This window comes from Lissotriton vulgaris, chromosome 2_1 (assembly GCF_964263255.1).
Source record: "Lissotriton vulgaris chromosome 2_1, aLisVul1.2, whole genome shotgun sequence".
Taxonomy (NCBI): Eukaryota; Metazoa; Chordata; class Amphibia; order Caudata; family Salamandridae; genus Lissotriton; species Lissotriton vulgaris.
The window spans coordinates 1315509840-1315529499 of record NC_141687.1 but is presented as its reverse complement, the minus strand read 5'-3'; the positions used below and the strand labels follow the sequence as shown (position 1 = coordinate 1315529499).

General features: G+C 44.7%; 1 protein-coding gene across 3 annotated transcripts in view; it reads right to left on the bottom strand.

The window, feature by feature from the left end:
- SEC22A (SEC22 homolog A, vesicle trafficking protein) overlaps positions 1 to 19660 on the bottom strand; it is a 458264-nt gene that overhangs the window by 69981 nt on the left and 368623 nt on the right. For 2 of the 3 annotated variants that reach the window (XM_086957074.1, XM_086957075.1), the window contains exon 7: positions 16186 to 16777. The exons of the other annotated variant lie outside the window; for it this stretch is intronic. In XM_086957074.1, coding sequence (XP_086813200.1) covers positions 16577 to 16777 — 201 coding nt within the window. In that variant the 3' untranslated portion in view covers positions 16186 to 16576. Of the gene's footprint in view, positions 1 to 16185; positions 16778 to 19660 lie in introns of those variants that run through there. 3 annotated transcript variants of the gene reach the window in all.

The window sequence follows — 19660 nt, the reverse complement described above, 5'->3', positions numbered from 1 at the left end:
TCCCCATATTCATAGTTCAATTGTTGCTTAATTAGATATTTCTCAGCTGACTCTTGACTCCAATGGAGATTTATTTTAGCCTTGCACCTAGCTACTTCAGTTGCAAGATTGACAATATCAGAGCCGCCTTGTATACCCAACATGAGCTTTTCTTCTGCCAGCATCAGAGCCAGATATAATTCCTGTAGTATGTTCTGCAGTTTATTTTGCCTATACAGACCAAAGCTAAGAGCTTCCCCCCTGAATGCAGCTTTAAAAGCATCCCAGACACACCCTGTCCCTGTGCTACCACGGTTAATCCGAAAAAAAGCTGCAATCCATTCATTCATATACGAAACAAGCTTTACATCTAACAATAATTTCCTATCAAAAGAAAAGCCTTGTGGTATAAATGCTGTCCGAGTATATGCTAAAGTTAGCACCAAAGGGCCATGATCTGAGGTGACCCGTGGGTACACCTTTATTCTAGCATCCTTCATTAGATGTTGCGGGACAAAAAAAATTGTCCAACCTTACAAGTTTCTGATGGGGGCAAGAACAGAAGGTAAACCCCGGCTCATCCCCCCGCAGAGTAGCCCAAGCATCAATCAAACCATGCGCCTCCAAAAGAGATTGAAGCGCCTTAAATACTTTTGGCTTTCTCCCACTATACCTATAACTCACATCAGGTACAGATTTAGGGGCAAGGTGGATATTTAGATCTCCACATACTATCATTATTATTATTATTTAGAAGTTTGTAGAGCGCGCAGCTACCTCCGACGGAGGTGTCCCGGAGCTGATACTGATACGATCAATGGAGTAGGCCATAAAGCCAACTCTACATTAAGCCATTCTAAAATCAAAGCCTCAACAAAATTTGAGCCATATATAGAGCATATCGTGAATTTCAACGTCCCACTAACACATTCAGCTATGGCCCACCTCCCATGTTTATCAGTCAGTGTTCTACCTGTACTAGCAATATGTTTTTCGCTAAAATTGCAACACCCCGTGATGTAATAGTTTGTTCAGTGCTGGCCAGTACCATATACCCCAGCTCCAATAATAATTTTCTCTTAGCCCATGCTATATGGGTTTCCTGGAGACATATCAGGTCGCACTGAAGCATCTGCAGCTGACACGCCGGTCGCTGTCTATTGTTGAGATGATTTAACCCCCTAAAATTGAAAGAGCCAAGCCGAATACCTCTATCCGCCATCTGTGTCCCCTGTATATTTGACCATATAGCATATGTGCCAGAGACTCCCATTTATCACACACCTCAAGATAGTGTCCTCGTGGATTATTATTTTTTTGCCCTGCCCCATACCTCCCGCCCACCCGCCTACACCCCCACCCCAGCCTCTACCCTCCCCCTCTACCCACATCGAGGAGTAAGGACCATGTGCTCAGTGATAGGGAGTGATTATGAACCGGCCCCGTAGCCCCCACCCATGAATCACCCATCTCAATCAAAATCATCCTTTTCAATTTGCGCCTGTGACCTGTGTGCTGGATTATAATTCACAAGATAAATAATTAAACCAATCTGCATATTTTTATATTCCCTGAGAGTGAAACTCATATAATGTCTTATACAACACAAACTGAATAGTGCGCACCACTTTGTATCCTTATATTATACACATATTAGTACTATACCGAAAAGGGAAGAGAAAACAATACAAAAGTACTAGCAAAACAAAGGAAAACAAACAACATATGCTTACTGACTTCCCATTATCTTCAAGAAATCTTGTGCAGCGATCTCTGATGTAAAATACTGTTTTTTTTCTTTATAAATCACTTTCAGCTTAGCTGGGTTTCAGAGGAAATCCTGACCCCCTTTGGCCTGAAAAGCTTGAATTAGCTGCTGCAATCTCCACCTTTACTGCTCTGTAGCCTGGCAAAAATCGGGGTGCACGAAATTTAGACTAGCCCAGACTGGTGCGTCCCCCTTAACTTTTCGTGCACCCCTTACCAGACCAGCGCCTGTCCAGCCTGGCTAGATCATATAATGCTTCACGCAGCATATAGTTGTTCAAACAAATTAGGATTGCTCTAGGCCTCTCACTCGGCTCTCCCGCAGACCCCCTCGTTCTCCTACGTTGAACAAATGGAAATCTATGTGCCCTAAAAACCTCAGTCTCCCATTTCCAGCCGTTCAGATCAGGGAAGGCCTCCTTAAACATTTCAACAATGAATTGTCTAACATCCTGTCCTTCCCTGTTCTCAGGGACACCCAAAACGCGATGGTTATTGCGTCTCGATCTATTTTCGAGATCTGTTAGTTTCCAGTCTGTATCCTCTTTAGTTTTTTGTAGAGCTACGATAGTCGACTTCTGCTTGGCCAACAAATCCTCTTCACCAGAGATACGCTCTTCCGCCTCCCCATACTGTGTTATTTCTGCTCAAGATTTAGCTATGCGGCGTACCGTGTTTTGTAATTTGCAAACAGTCCCCTGTGTCCGTAGACCTTCTGCCTTTGTCTCCGCCCTCTGGGCCATGATCACCTTATAGATTGTATTCAGCGTAACCTCACCTTCATCCTCCCCCGGCATACTAGCATTAGTTTCCACCTGATCAAGCTGTACAAGGGGTGAGCCGTCCCAAATAGGCTGACCTACAGGGATCATCATCTTGTGCAACAAAGTTTCCAAAATCTTGTACTTTTCTCACAGTCTCTTGATTCAGAGAACGCTCCAAGCAAGGATCATCATCCTCTGGATGGGACCCCATTTCATCGCCCCAATCGCCAGCCACACTCATATTGTCATTATCATTGTCATTCTGTGATACAATTGAGAGATTCGACATGGAGTAGAATTTTCCACCAGTTCCGGCAGAATCAGCGTCATTTGATTTTTCGGCCAAGGAGCTACCATTATTCTCTCTGTTTGATATACCCAATAAAGCTTCACCAGCGGTTAATGGCCCTCCCGCAGCCAACAAGCCTGAACTCTTGCCAGAACTGTATGTAAGTGCATCACACGATATAGTATTGACCCCCACTTTTTCTGCAACAGATACAGTTACTGCCGTGACTGCCACTGAAGGAATATGCTACTTACCAGTATGCATCTGTTCTTGCATGTAGTGCTGCTGACATTCATATCCGTGCATAGATCGCCGCCTAGTGTTGGGTCCGGATGATTGCACATTGTTGTCCTGGAAGAGTCTTCGAAGTATCACGAGATAGGGGGCTCCTCCCCTGGACTACAGTGCGCATGGGCATCCTCTCAATCCTCAGATTGTTTTTCGCCATTGTGGCAGAGATGGAGTATGATACAGTAAGTGATGACCATGCTTGAGAGCAATTCTGAATGCGACAGGCACCGGGGAGGAGGGCTCTCGATATGAATGTCAGCAGCCCTACATGCCAAGAACAGATGCATACTGGTAAGTAGCATATTCCGTTCGAGGCATGTGGGCTGCTGAATTCATATCTGTGCATAGAATAAATAGCAGTTTCCTCCTTAGCGGTGGTTGCCCGTGCCAGCTGCAGCAGTCTGAAAAAAAGTCCTGAGAACACCCTGTCATACAGCAGCTTGCTGTTTGGAGTGTACATCCACGCAGTAATGTTTTGTAAATGTATGTATGGTGGACCATGTGGCTGCTCTACATATATCCTCTAGAGGAATGTTACCTAGGAATGCCATGGATGCCCCTAACTTGCGTGTGGAATGCGCTCTTGGGGGAACTGTTAATGTGCGTTTAGCTTGTTGATAACAGATCTGTATGCACTTAACAATCCATCGGCTATACCTGATTTGGAAATGGGGTTGCCTTTGTGCTGTGGAGAAAAGGCAACAAACAGTTGCTTAGTCTTCCTAAAATCCTTTGTCCTGTCTATGTATTACAGGAGAGCTCTTTTAACATCTAATGTGTGCAGTGCTCGGTCTGCCACTGAATCTGGATTTGGGAAGAATACTGGCAGTTTTATTGTTTGGTTAATGTGGAACTGTGATACCACCTTAGGCATAAATTTAGGGTTGGTACGTAGCACTACCCTATTAGCATGAATTTGTATGAAATGCTCTTGAATAGTTAGGGCTTGAAGCTCACTAACTCTTAGCGATGCAATTGCTACTAGAAAGGCCACCTTCCATGTCAGAAATTGTACCTCGCAAGAGTGAAGAGGTTCAAAAGGTGGTCCCATCAGTCTGGTAAGAACTACATTCAGATTCCAGACAGGTGAAGGCGGGTGTCTGGGAGGAATCACTCGTTTGAGTCCCTCCATAAAAGCTTTAATGGCTGGCACTCTGAACAGGGAAAGGTGCTGCCTGTTTTGAAGATAAACCGCTATTGCTGCTAAATGTATCCGGATGGAACTGTAAGCCAGATTGCATCTGTGTAGATGTAACAAAAAACATATAATGTTTTGAGTTGATGCATCTACCGGATTTGTCATTATTAGAACAATAGATGAAAAATCGCTTCCATTTTGCCGCATAGCATGCCCTGGTTGTAGGCCTTCTTGCCTCCTTGATAATATTCATACAGTCAGGGGGCAGGTTCAGGTAGCCAAACTCTATGACCTCAGGAGCCATATTGCAAGTCTCAACTGTTGCGGATCTGGGTGCTGAATGTCTCCATGGCTCTGAGTGAGGAGACTGGGTGTGAGTTGCAGTCGTTGGTGAAGCACCACGGAAGGTTCTAGGAACGTGGTGTACCATGCCTGCCTTGCCCATGTTAGAGCAACCAGGAGGAGTGACATTGAGTGCTGCCGCAGTTTGTGCGCCACTAGCGGTATGAGCGGTGCTGGAGGAAAAGCGTACGCAAATCTGCCTGACCAGTTCATCCATATCGCATTGCCCTGAGACTGCGGGTGTGGGAACCTGGCGGCGGAGGTTTGGCATTTTGCGTTTTCCTTTGTGGCGAACAGGTCTATCTCTGGATGACCCCACTGCTGGAAATACAGTTGTAGCACTGAGGGATGTATCTCCCACTCGTGCATCTGATGGCTGTGCCTGCTGAGCAGGTCAGCCATCTGGTTGTACTGGCCTGGGAGGTGTTCCGCCATGAGGAACATGTTTCTTTGAACGGCCCACTTCCACATGCTCTGAGCTAGGTGTGACAGCTGCGGAGAGTGTGTCCCTCCCTGCTTTTGGATGTAGTACATGGCAGTCATGTCCGTCCGGATCAACACGACCTTGTTACACAGATGCAATTTGAACGCCTTTATCGCCATGAAGATCGCCATCAGTTCCAGCAGGTTGATATGCATCCTCTTTTGCTGCGTCGTCCCTAGTCCCTGCACTGTGTAATGGAGGACATGCGCTCCCCAGCCCTGGAGAGATGCGTCCGTCGTCAGGACTATCTGTGGTACAGGCTCTTGGAACGGTCGTCCCCTGCAAAGTTTTGTGTGTTCCACCAATGCAGAGAGTTGTATGCACGACCTTGTCACCAACACTAGGTCTTTTAGCTGTCCTTGAGCCTGGTTCCACTGTCGTGCTAAGCACTCCTGAAGCGGACGCATGTGTAGCCTCGCGTGAGGGACTATGAAGGTGTAGGAGGCCATCATACCTATCAGCTGCATAAACACCTGCGCTGGGAGTTTGTGTTGGGGTCTGAATCTCTGAATCAGCAATTGCATGCTGTTGATTCTTGCTGAGTTTGGCTTTGCATTTGCAGCCAGAGTGTCTATTGTCGCTTCTAGGTACTGTTGTACATGTGCGGGTTGAAGATGAGACTTTGGGCAATTTAGTGAAAATCCTAGACTGTGTAGGAGGTGAATTGTGCGGGACATGTGGCTGGCACATTGCTGGACCGACTTTGTTTGGATAAGCCAGTCGTCCAGATAAGGATAGACATGAATGTGTTGCCTCCGAAGGTGCGCAGCCACTGTCGCCAAGCACTTGGTAAACACTCTGGGGGCTGTTGTGACCCCAAAAGGCAGGACCTTGAACTGGTAATGCTGGTTGTTTATGGTGAACCTGAGATATTTCCTGTGTCCCGGGTGAATCGGAATGTGGAAATATGCGTCCTTCAGGTCTAGTGTTGCCAGGAAATCTCCCTGACTGAGCAATGGTAGGATTTGCTGCAAAGTGAGCATGTGAAAATGTTCTGACAAGATGTACTGGTTCAGGGGTCTGAGGTCTAGTATGGGCCTGAGAGACCCGTCCTTTTTTGGGATTAAGAAGTACAGCGAGTACACCCCTGTACCCTGTTGGTCTAAAGGCACGAGTTCTACGGCCCCTTTTTGCAGCATACAGATGACCTCTTGCTGCAATAAGTGCATGTGCTCTGCGGACATAGGACGGTGCCTTGGGGGTATGTTTGGTGGAGTGGAGGTCAGTTCTAGACAATAGCCGTATTGGATAAGCTGTCTCACCCACCTGTCTGTGGTAATGCCTTCCCAGACTGGCAGGAACTGCTGAAGTCTTCCCCGACCGGTGTTATATGGTCCGGGGGCAGTGACAAGACGTCACTGTTTAGTGTTGGCGGATCTGGCGTTATTATTTTCTCGTCCTCTGCCTTTGGTGCTGTTGCCCCGGTATGCACCCCTATTGTTCTTGTTATAGGTGGTCTGTGTGCCTCCTTTGTTGTATTGGGTTTGCTGTGATGCTTGACCTCTAGAGGCTCCCCTGTTACCGGAACGACGAAAGGAACCGCCCCTGAACTGTTGTGACTGCAGAGCGCCCATGGATTTGGCTGTCTCAGTGTCTTTTTGAATCTTTTCTAGGATTGTGTCCACATCAGGACCAAACAAAAAGTCAGGGTTAACAGGCTGATTGAGTAATGTAGTTTGAATCTCTGGCTTGAAACCAGAGATGCGCAGCCAGGCATGCCGTCTGAGCATCACAGTTGTGTTGATGGCCCTAGCTGCTGTGTCTGCTGCATCTAGCGCACATTTAATGGATGCATTTGATATCAGTTTACCCTCCTGTATCAGCATTTCTGCTCCCTCCTTATAAGCATCAGGCAAGTGTTGTAGCAGCTGCTCTAACGTGTCGTAATGAGCCCTATCATATCTGGCTAATAGGGCCTGTGCATTTGAGATTCTCCAAATATTTGCCGCTTCAGCTGCTAATCGTTTTCCAGATGCTTCCAAGATCTTGGATTCTTTGTCCAGAGGAGGAGCATCACCACTTGTTTGAGAGTTTGCTCTCTTACGAGCATTAGCCACTACTAAGGAGTCCAATGACAGCTGGCCTTTGATGTACGTAGGGTCCACAGGCGCAGGCCGGTATTTCCTTTCAATTCTTGGGTTCACAACCCTTGCCCTTGTGGTTTCCTCAAAAATGTCACCAGCGTGTTTAAGGCCCCCTTCAGCATAGGCAATGTGTTTACGGATCTTTCTGAGGTTGAGAAAGTGTCAAACAAAAAGTCTTCCTCTACTGGGTCGGCGTGCATTTCCACATCATGGTTATTTGCCGCCCTTTCAAGTAACTCGTTAAACGCGGCTGTATCTTCAGTTGGCGAGGTTTTGACCGTATAGGACTGAGTGTCAGGCGTGGTGTGTGGCTCACCCGGGTCAACAGGGTCAGACCAGGGTTGGGGCTCCTCTTGATCTGTGTCAATAGGATAAGTACATTCCTCCTCATTATAGCCTTCTCCCACATCCTCATTAGTACGTGTGGGTGAATAGGTATATTCCTGTCCATAGGACTCCACAGGCTCAAAAAGAACAGGTGAGGTGGCAGAGTCCCTTTTCTTTTTGAGTGGGATCTTGTATGACTCCATAGGATTTTCTGGAATGAGCTTTCGTTCATAAATAGTGAGTCTGCCAGAATCCGAGTCGATGAACAATTTCGACTGGTTGTCATAGGAGGGCGCTTGGAACACAATGTCCTCTTCTATGGGCTGATTCGTAGACACTACTGACACCTTTTTGGCCGGTTTGAGGCTATGTTGTGGCTTGAACGCCTTAGGTCGTGTGGTCGGGGGCAGTCCGTACTTTACCGGTGGCGTGAGCATTGGAGACGGACTGACCTTCTTTGAGGTTGGCGCCGTCTTCGATCCGACCGACTCACCAGCTTGTGTTTGGCCTTGCGTCGACTCGAGCTGTTGGTGCGCAGCGGGCACGCTTCTTTGCTTCGGCTTGACATGCTCTTTCGGGCCAATGTTGGTCTTCGACTCGAAGGCCTTGACCACCAGTGGCTTGGAGGCTGGAAGCTTCGGATCGAGGGTCTTGCGAGCCTTGAGTCCTTTGATCGTGTCGCCATCTTTCGACGTCGACGATGGCGTCAGCACGACATGCGTGACCTTAGTTACAGGCTTCGACGCCCCGATCTTCGGGTCGACACCCCCTTGCGACCCCGATGGGTCGATGACACTCTTCGATTTGATTGGATCTGAGGAATCCGAAGTAGTCGATCCGAGGACGGTCTTTAGCAGTTTCGGTTTCGATTTTGTGTCTGTCTGTTTCGATTTCACCGTTGACTGTGGTTGATCGACTGATGGCTCCTTAGATATATTCTTAGCCAGGCCTTGACGCGGGGCTATAAAATGTAGGTGAAGATCTTGGCTAAGGCCTTCCCGCGATGCCTCGACCTGAGCCTTTGAAAGTACATTGTCATTATCGGCCCCCACAACTGCGGTTGGGCCTTGCTCATCGCTCGAGTCGTCGTCGACGGCTCCGATGGCCTGTGCGTCGTCCCCTACCTCTACGACGTCTTCATCATGTACGTAGTCTTCTTCTTCGTCTTAATCATAGTTAGAGTTCTGCTCTGACGCAGGATCCGACTGTTGTTCAGGATCCTCCTCATCGACGCCCTCGTCGTCTTCAGCCTCGAAGATGTTCTCCGGGTCGGGCGCTGTTTTCTGCGCCGACTGTCTCGCGGTGCATCGAAGTCGAAGAGTTTTCTTTGACCTGAACCGAGAACAAGCCATGCAGCTGGCCTTGTCGTGGTACGGAGACAGGCTGTTGCACACCAGGTGCACATCGATGTGAGGGTATTTAGAGTTGCAAACGGGGCATCATTTTAACGGGCTCCATTCCATCGTTGATCGTTGATGGGGCCTTTGGTGTCGAAAAAAGGCCAGCGGCCTTCGACGCCTAGCTCGAAGAACTGGAACAAGTACCCTGCACCGAACGAAAAGACAATACCGACGCCCTGAAGGCCTTTTGGCCTTGTGAAAAGTTATTTATATCGATTCCGAACTTGAGTAAAGAAAGTACATCCGAACCCAATGGCAGAAAAAAACAATCTGAGGATGGAGAGGATGCCCATGTGCACTGTAGTCCAGGGGAGGAGCCACCTATCTCGTGATACTTCGAAGACTCTTCCAGGACAACAATGTGCAATCATCCGGACCCAACACTAGGCGGCGATCTATGCACAGATATGAATTCAGCAGCCCACATGCCTCCAACACATTGTTGCCAGCAGCCCCTCTTGATGTTGACACCAGGGGTTGATTCACTAGATCCCCCAATGGCTTACCTCTTGCTGCCGGCTTCTTTTGGAAAATTGCAGGCACTGTGCGTTCTTTTTGAGGAGTGCCTTGTTGCCCATTCCTACCATCTTGCAATGATGTCTCCGCCACACACGGAACATCAATGTCTGCACCGTTGCCTGCCCCCGGGGGGTCCAGTACCTGCTCCTCCAGGCGCCGCCTAATTTCGGCTCCATTTTCGACTCCATTAGCTACTTGCAGGGCTCTAGCTGTCACCATATTAGGTGCCTCCACACCTCCGGTAGTTACAGCCGAAGCCGCAGCCCCGCGGGTCTTTGCGCCTCTCCCCTTCAGAGCCATTCCCACTTCAAGTCCAGTCCTAATCGGCTCTCTAATCCACTCCAGGCGTTCTCAGCGGTACGGCACGACACCGCTACAGCCGCCGACTCCACTCACTCCGCTTGTTCCGCTTGCTCCGCTCAGAGCGGCGCCAAGAACGCCACCAAGAAGCTGCGGCACCACACCACGCAGAAGATATCAACTACACGGGAACCGGTGACAACACAGCAAAATCCACAAACGCCAGAATCCCAAAGGAGCCACCAGAGCACAGCCACTACCGGGGAAAAAGACCTGGGCAGTCCTCAGCAATCCAAAATAAGTGAAATGGTGTTCACAGGTAAGATACTACGGAGGAGCGGTCCACAAGCTGCTCACACAGCCTCCGCAGCGGCCGCCATCTTGCCTCCGTTTGGCATTGCTCACAACTATTGTATTTGAATGTTTTGCAATAACATATTGACCAGCCAAGTGGCTGTCTTAAAAAAAGCATTGGCATGGCCAATAAGTCTCACCTTTGAGACTTTATAAGCATTTAGCCATGCAGCACATTATCAAGGGTGCTCTGCCGCCAGGGATTGAAGAGCTATACAATTACTACACACTGGGTCATGCAGTGTGATTATGAATACATGCTTGCCTCAGGAAACATTTAGGGACACATTCAAGACTTTTTAACGCAAAGACAGAAAGACAAGTTCCTCGATGCAAGTCAACAGCTCTAGGGAGCTGCCGTGAATGTGCTTTGAAATTAGAGCTCCGAGAGGAGAAGGACGACATGCAGTGACATGGGAGGAAGTGGGAGGGATGAATGCTGCTCCTATTTGTTAGGTAGAGGGGAAATAATGAAAAAACAGGGGACTTAATCTCCACACACCAAAAACAACAAAAATTAAGCCAACCTTGTGTAATGTAACTGGTGCATTTGTAAAGCGCTTCAATACCTTTGGGTCAGACGAATTTGTGTTCTATATAAATGCCCTAATAAATGTGCATGACATTTTGTAATGTAACTACCATTTATAAAAAAGCATCACAGAAATTGTGATGGAAGTTGCCCAAGCCTTGCCCTTAACTGGGCTGCAAGTTTCAGCTGCTAAAGGTCAGGTTGCCAAGTCTCGCTAAAGCAACAGGCAAAGAAGCAGGAGGGGTTTGGGGGAAATCCTTGCACTTTGAAGTCAGAGAAAATAAAAGAAGTGCCCTCAAAAACAGCATCCAAGTGTCTGACATTTCGTCTCAGTATTTGAATTGGTCGGGGAGATTAAGGGACCACTGAAGACAGGCACACAGTGATCAGCAGGAATCTAAAAACAAAAAAAACAGTCCCCCAAATGAACAAAAAAACATAGAAGCGTAATGTTAACAGTAATTGGTCGGTGCTCTGTGGCAGGAAAACAAACGCAAAAAGGAGGGACAAAGAGGCAGGATTAATCACTAGCAAGCATGCATTTTTGAACGACAATCGAAGGAACGAATAAATAGACAATGTGCAGGCTGTAAGCCCACAGCGTGAGTACATCATGTCTCAAAGAGACAGTGCATACGATGTGAATACAAAAGTTGCTGGGCTGTTCCTGAGATAAGAGGAAAGTATGTGTTACGTGACGTGTGGGATGTTGGTAAGGTCTCAAAAAGTCCTACCATTGGGCACCCATTTTGTTGGATGTAATGCCCTCACACACCCTTGCAGGTGTCATGCTTCATCATCTGGGCATGCTCCTCGTTGGGTCGGTGGTGCAATACCCAACGGGTGTCACCTCAAAGAGGGGCTTTTTAGCGGAGATTTTTTTCCAACTGCCGAATAGATGAAGTGCGGGTGTGGGGCCAGAAAATTGTAGACATGGTTGTGTGAATTAAAATAAAGCTAGGGGTACCATGGAACTATTTATTCTGGTGGTCCTCTACTCTAATTAAAAATCCCTCCTTTTTGCGTTTGTTTTCCTGCCACAGAGCAAGTAGTGTTGTACTTTTCAATGGCAGAGACGTCACATCCCTCTTCTCCAGAGTTTTCCATTCAAAACACTGCTCGCACCATCCGTTTACCAGCAAGCCCCTGGCCCGCCCTGTGTCCCAGCTCCCTGGGTATAGGAGTACTGGACATAGCAGCAACAACAAAATACTCCCATTTGTCAGGTAGGAAAATCATGAATAAACACTGGCAGAATTAGCATCACTTCGCGCACCTAAAAACAAAAAACTTAACCTGACCTTGTGTAATGTAACTGACTTTTTTGTAAAGTGCTTCAATACCTTTGGGTCAGTGAAATTTGCGCTCTATAAAAATGGCCTCAAAAATTAATCTGACATTGAGTGATGTAATTAGTGTTGATGTACAGCACCATCGGGCCACTTGAGTACACATTATATTTAAAAAATGCCTCAGAGTCCCTGGGGAACTGCAGTGAATGTGCTTTGAAATTAGAGCTCTGAGAGGAGGACGACGACAGAAAGAGGCAGCGGGCGGATATGAGAGGCATAGGACGAGGTAGGAGGGACAAATGTTGATCCCATTTGTCAGGTAAAGGAATGATAAATAAACAGGGGGGGGGCATCAGCATCACTTAATCTCCAAACACTTAAAAACAAAACAAAATGTACCTGACCTTGAGTAATGTAACTGGTGCTTTTCTAAAGCGTTTCTATACCTTTGGGTCAGTCGGGTGTGGCGCTAGAAAAAAAGTCCCCCAAAATTAATCTGACCTTGTGTACTGTAACTAGCTCTCATGCAAAGCGATCCAACACCTTTGAGCCACTCGAGTTCACATTATATAAACAAGCGTCAGAGAAGAAGGCAATGGGAGTTGCCCAAGCCTTGCACCATAACTGTGCTGCAATGTTGGGCTGCTGAAGGTCCGGTTATCGAGGCTCGCTAAAGCAAAAAGCAGGGAAGCGGGAGGGAATTTGGAGAAATCCTCACACTTTGAAGTCAGAGGAAATTAAAGAGGAGATTTCGAAATCATCATCTGAAGCGCCTGACATTTCATCTTGGAATTTGAATGGGACAGGAAGATTAAGTGACAGGCACTAAAGCTGAACCACCGAAGACGGGCAAACAATGACACGAGTTGGAATCAAAAAAATAATAGTCCCCCAAATTAACACAAACACGGAAGCGTATTGCTAACAGTAACTGGGTGGTGCTTTGTGGGAGGAAAACAAACACAAAACGGAGGGAATGAAAGAGGAAGGATTAACTGCTAGCAAGCAAGCATTTTTGAACGACAATCATATAAAAAGGCAATGGCCAGGCTGTAAGCCCAAAGAGTGAATACTGCAGGTTTCAAAGAGACAGTGCATGCGCTACCTAGGTTCGACCTAAAAAAAAGATAAAAGCTTTAGAAGCACAGCAAAATAAAAACACTACACAAAGTAATGGGAGTACAACTACATGTTTTGTACAACACCAGGCTAAAACCAATTCTTATAGTTGTAACAGCCATCACAGATTCCTAGATCAATTCCGGAGGTTCCTACCCAACAACAGTGGTGTAGCACAGTGGCTGAAGCTTTCATCCTACTACAGTGTCTTGTAAGGAGGAAAATATAGGGCGAGAATCTTCTTTGGTGCAAGTTCACCATTTGATCTATGTGGGTAAGCGCCAAATAGGAGACCCATACCTCAGTTCAGTTAATATCTTGTCACAGAGTTTGTACCAGCACTTGTTACTTTTTTCAACATGTTAAAAGCCCCGGCTACGGCTTCAACCGAGATAATACATAGGGAACTTGACATAAATTATGTTAATGATTTAATTGTTCTACGTCCTCTGTCCCTATGGCGCTCAATTTGGGCAAAGGAGGAGACAAAGTTTACTCAGGATGTAATTACTGATTGTATTAAACTCGACCGCCGATCAAATATCCCCTGGTTAAGCCACATACAACATTGGTATAAGACACTGTATGGTCTAAACATTTTTAAAGATCTAACAACAGGGTCTACACTGTCGAAGCGGGAGCTTAAAGTCTCACTCAAATATTCAGCTGGGATTAGAATGGAAAGATATGTAAGTACGTTTAATCTCTACCTGGAATATAATGTTAATGAAGGCTTCCAAACTTATTTTACTGTTGTTAGTATTAATTCCCATCGTTTTGTATTGACCCGTCTCCGGTTGGGAATTGTGCATCACTTAGTGGCCTTCCCCGTGGTTAAGAAACCCGGCACCTGTCCCTGTCCCTGTGATGACCCATCTTTTTAAAATATAATACGCGTGGTATACAAACAGCGATGCAACTGATGTTTAATTTAGAGACCCCAGATGTATATTTTCATGTGGCCACTTCTATTTTAAAATGTATTTCTGTAAGAAAATCAATCATTGTATGAATTCACCCAATGATGCTTTTTTTAAAACGTTTTACTAAGTTGAAATGAATACTTTTATCATTTATACTACCTATAGTTAGTTGAACATAGTGAGTTGGACTTTTAAGTATTCGGATTTGTGCTGCTAAATGCATATTGCACTTTGGGAAGGATGGTATTGACATTTCGCACTTTATCATGCTAATTTGCACATATACTAACTGTATAATTGCTGCTACTGTATATTGTGCACTGAAAGAATGGTATAGTGCTTGCACTTTATTTTTGACATAGTTAGACTTTTTAAGTATTCGGTCTTGTGTTGCTAAATGCATATTGCACTTTAGGAAGGATGGTATCGACACCTTGCACTTTATCATACCAATTTGCACATATATTAATGTCGGACAAATGCTGCTATTGTATATTGTACACAGAAAGAAAACTGTATAATGCTTTGCACTTTACTTTGACATATTTTGTACATATCTTAGTGGAAGTATGCCCTAAATTGTAGCTGTGCATCTGTAAGGATGACATAACCATTTTTTTGGAATGGTATGATTCGGTATTTAAGAAGTGGTAAATTAGAATTACCTACATCGGGCCCTTGGTCTCACCATGGACTGGCCAGATTAGTGTGCCAGCTGCGCCAACAAACATCAATGTACCAGTTTACCAGTTTCACATGCAGGCAGGTCACTCAGAGCATGTGAGCACGTCAGTTTACCATGCAGTGGACACTGCCATCCCAAAAATGTTACATACAGACTTGAAGCATTTAGAGTTGCTCCAGTTTCCCTTCCTGCAAGACTGGAAATCAGTTGTAGGTTTATACTTCTTTGTTACTTTGGAGACAGATGCAGAAGCTGCCAAAAAACTTCCATGTGTGTATTTTAAACTCAGGCTCACTTTCACTTGCGATACGAGGAGATAGTACAAAGAAAAGGTAACCCCAACCGAGTCTCAGGAATTAAAAATAAATAGGGCTTATAAGAACCAAGGCTAGCTACATTTTAGGCGAGTTGTAAATAATGTATCCTATCCTGAAATGAATAATCAGGCAAAGGTTACCATAATATTGATGTATCAATACAAAATAAGAGATAGCAAGATAGGCAAAAGAAGAGCCCCGTTATTAAGGGAATTAACCCTTCCTTGAGTAGAAGAAGCCAGGTCTGACCTGTGTTCCGCAGCAGGTACCAGATTACTCTTACTGAGGTCGATCACAAGCAGGATCCACATTCACATATTATAAGCGGTCTTAGTGTTGAGGAGTGCCCTCAAGTGCTGGACCCGCTTCAGACAACCTGTGGATAAAAAGTGTACAAACAGAACAGGTTCAGACAGTCACAGCTCTGAATTTATACCCTCTGACACTCAGAGGTTGAGAACTGAAAGTAGAAGATTTGACATTCACCGAAGACAGGGCTCTGGTATATACACTGGCTGAGGTTGAGGCACGCAATGACTGACAAAACACTTGCATGTAGAAGAAGGTTCCGAGAAGGTGCACAATCCATCAGACAACCGCGAAATAAGAGGACTAGGACCAAATTTAAGTAAACACACATATCGGCGAGAATACACGGGTAAACATGTAGAAGGAAGGTGCAAATCGTGCTGGTAACTTTTCTGACCCACCACCACGTTGGGAATAGAAGGAGCTGAATGCATGAGAATGGCTTCTTTTCAGGTGCATACACATACAGCATTTATTTAGCCTAGTAGTGTATTTGCCAGGAAAAGAAAACGACTGAAAGTGTACAATGTGTATCTCATTTTCCAATCGCAACAAAAACCATGGCAAGGAATGTCCTAAATTTACTCAAGGAATTATAATTGATTCTGCTTAAACATGTCTTTTGTGCCTAATTGTTTTTACAAAAATGAAACAGCTAGATGTGTTGCACTTTTAGTGTTTTGTGTGTATTTGGACAAAGGACATTCTCCAAATATCTCAATAGAATTGATAACATTTATTTTGTTAGCATTCGAATCCACTATTTATCTTGCTCCCTGTCAAATCCCGACTGAAAGTCTGTTTCCCTCTGAACTGCTATTTTTAAATTCATCACTTATAGTGCTCTGACTTATTTTCTACTGATGTTTAAATGATATACAGAGTTTTTCATGTTGCGTTCTTGACTGAAACCTTGTTTTGGGTGGAGAAGAAAGAAACAAGACAAAAACTGAGGCGGGGTTTCCAGAGGTAGTGTTTTCATAAACCATATCTTACGTTTATTTAATTACCCATTACTGCCTCACAAAGGCAAAACTTAAATTCCAGAATCGTCATTTCTGTAAAAACCATCGTTGCATTGTCAAGCACATGTACTCTCTACCAGTCAGTGTTTTCGGTTCGCAACCGGCATTCTCTTAAATGCGAGATATTTGGCTGTGTTTCGTATCACCATTAAGTATCCAATAAAAAGTGTGGTCCCGGGCCTTTATTTTCTGGAGTCCATTTTGGCTTTGGTAAGTTTCGTAGGTCCGTCACGAATGACCACATGAACTTTTGCGTGGTTACAAATATAATCGCTAATCCTGAGGTGGAAAAATACTTGGATGTTCTTTGACTTGACACACGTCGCGAGACCCCTGTCAGACGTTGTAATCTGGGGACTTGACCTCTGGCTGTCGAATTTGGATCTGTAAGGTTGTGAACGCGCCCGCTGTCACGTGAAAGAAGAGCTGCCAAACGTTGCGCAGTTCGTACAGGTACATGTTGCAAAGGCAGATCAGGCCAAACGTCAGATAGGATTTCATGTTCCGCCAGCTCGAGCAGTAGGCGAACAGGTAACACTGGACAGAAAACAGAAACAAAGATCGCAATTATATCACGACAGACAAGTGAGAATTAAACGCAATCTTATACAATTAGTCATCTTTGCAATACAGCCTATCACGAGAACATAGCAAGCAGCCCAACACATTGACGTCAAGTGGAGCAGTCTAAATATTACTCATCTGGGTACACTTTTATTGGCAGTAGTAAAGGTTTCTAAAAAAAGTGCATTTCATAAATACATCACGTGTCCACCCAGGACTTGACATCGTAAAGTTGCCTTTTCTTTGAGTTGGATTGCCATAAAAATGTTAAGGATTGTTTTCACTTCAGTGGCCAGTTGAACAAGCATTGGCATAGCCAATAGGTCTCGCCTTTGAGACCTTATAAGTGTTTAGTTATCCAGCACAATATCCTTGGTGCAACAACATCAAGTGTTGCATGGCTAAACACTTATAAGGTCCCAACGGAAAGACCTATTTTCTATGCCAATGCTTGTGTGTGTGTTTTTGTTAGTGTATGTATGCAAGTTTCTCAGGTGAAATTCGACCGCCACCACACCATACCCCATTGAAAGCACCTGTACCCAACTATTCATCTGAAAATGCATGTGTTTAGGGGGTGTGACACCCCAAACACCTCCCCCAAACCTACATCCCTGCATGTACAGTATAATACATCACACCTGCAGACATCACCTAAACCTGCTCAGCTCGTCATTTGCCATTTGCTCGATTTATGGGGACCCAGACAGCCGGGACAGTGACATTGGGAGGTAAGTGGTGCTCTACTGCCTGGCCGGCCTTCATATTTTTACTTACCCTAAGCAATTTCAAAGGAGGTGGCACTAGGATAAGATTGGTAACCAGAGTGTTCCCATTTCCTAACACCTGGCCAGCTGGCTCAGGTTCACTTACACAGAGCCTTTTTAATTTTAGCTTTAAGGACAATGGTGCTCAGATAGGTTCACTATTGACAATAATGACAGATGAATAGATCGCACGGGTATGCCAAGGAAGTGTCTCACAAAATTGAGAGCCGTGTTTGGGACGAGTGATTTTATGCGATGCCATCATAATTACCAAAATATTATGTTACCCATTTCTAGCTCTCTTTATAAATCATTGTCAGTATACAGTCAACCCATCAGGTTTAAGATATGCTCACACAGTGCAGTGTGCAGGTTAGGAGTACAGAACATGGTCTATTTAGGTTTAATATGACAATATTTGATCATGAATGGAAGCCAGCTACATTAGATCCAACAAAGAAAGTGATGTCTCATATTTGGCAAAGCAATAAAACATATTGGGGAGCACAGGCGTCAATAAAAGACATTAGTCATAACATATCAGTAAGATAGATGATATGGGAGATACCAGAGTCAAGAAGGTGGGTTAAAACTGGAGGGGTGATCACACTTATAAGTGTTAATGGGCCTAACAGGACTCTTCACATGAACTAGGGAGGAAACAACGTTTACAATAAGTTGAAAGCATTCGCAAAAATGTCTAGTTTTGAACAGCCACCAGAAGAACCTACAGGTAGTAAAACTTAAATGCGGACTTTGGCACAGGACTCGCATGTGGATCACCAGAGTCTTTAATCGGCCAGAGCTGCACCTTGTAGATGAATTCCAAAAAGAACTTGCAATAAGTAGTTAAGTGGTCAAACATTGGCTGACAACCATTTGAACAATTTCTTCATAATATAATACAAAACATAAGTAACCCATATGGGGTTCGCCTATAAAGAACAAAATTCCAACAACTTCTCAAAACTTGAATTGGTCGCATCCGTATTGTACATAATTTATCAAATTTAACAGTCGAGGTGCTGGTTTCATTAAATGGAAAACCCCATGTAAAAAAAATAATATACAAAACTCTGGTAAAAGCTACATTATAACTACAAATCTTAGAAAACACACATTAAACTATATCATAGAAGCATAATTTAAAAATCAAAAGTTCTTGTAATAGTATTTAAAATTGCTGCAGAAATGGGAACATCTGTAATTTTAATGACAAGTTCGCGAGCGACCACTGTGCCAGCAATAATTGCTTTCTTAAATCCATGCTTTCAACACGCATTTTGAGACAGCAAAATAGCTAACGGATAAGGCACAGATTTGCAGAGATAAAATTAATCACCAGAGAAACAAATGCTCACTTTTTCAGCTGCTCTTCAAGCAGTTTAAAATATAGGGGGTAATCCAATATAAAACGCGCCAACACTATGCATCCATACAAGGGCTACGTATCCCTATGTCCTTTGACAGAGACCTTCACCTATTAGGAAGTTCAAACAGAAACCATATTTTGATTCAATAAAACGATGGAAAACCTAGGCCTAATGTGTAACGAATTTACAAGTAGTCAAAGCAAAAGTTGTGGTCCTTACAGTCAGAAGAATTCTAGGATGGAGTTTGCAGCACATGAGTAGATTTTATCTGAGTACCACTCACTTGGTACTCTCAACTCGGAGGTGAGTTTGATTTGATTATTAGATTTGTAAAGCACAACGAATGCCCGGAGGCGTCTTGGTGCTAAGGACTCAAGGAGCGTGTAAAGCTAATGTGCAAATGGACTTAAATGTCGGTTTGAAATAGCCATGTTTTTACTTCTTTCCTGAATGTTTTCAGATTTGAACTATTTTTAATTGTAAGCGGAAGAAGATTCCACAATTTGGCAGACCCCCCAAAAAAGCTCCTTCCTCCCCATCGTGCCTGCTTGAACCTGGGGATTTGCAAAAGTCTATGTTGTGCAGATCTAAGGTTCCTTGATGGCACATAATATTTTATGCGCGATATTAGGTATGAGGTGCCCTTTCCATGGTGTGCTTTGAACGTAATGCAAAGTGACTTAAAAATAATTCTCTTCTTAATCGGGAGCCAATGC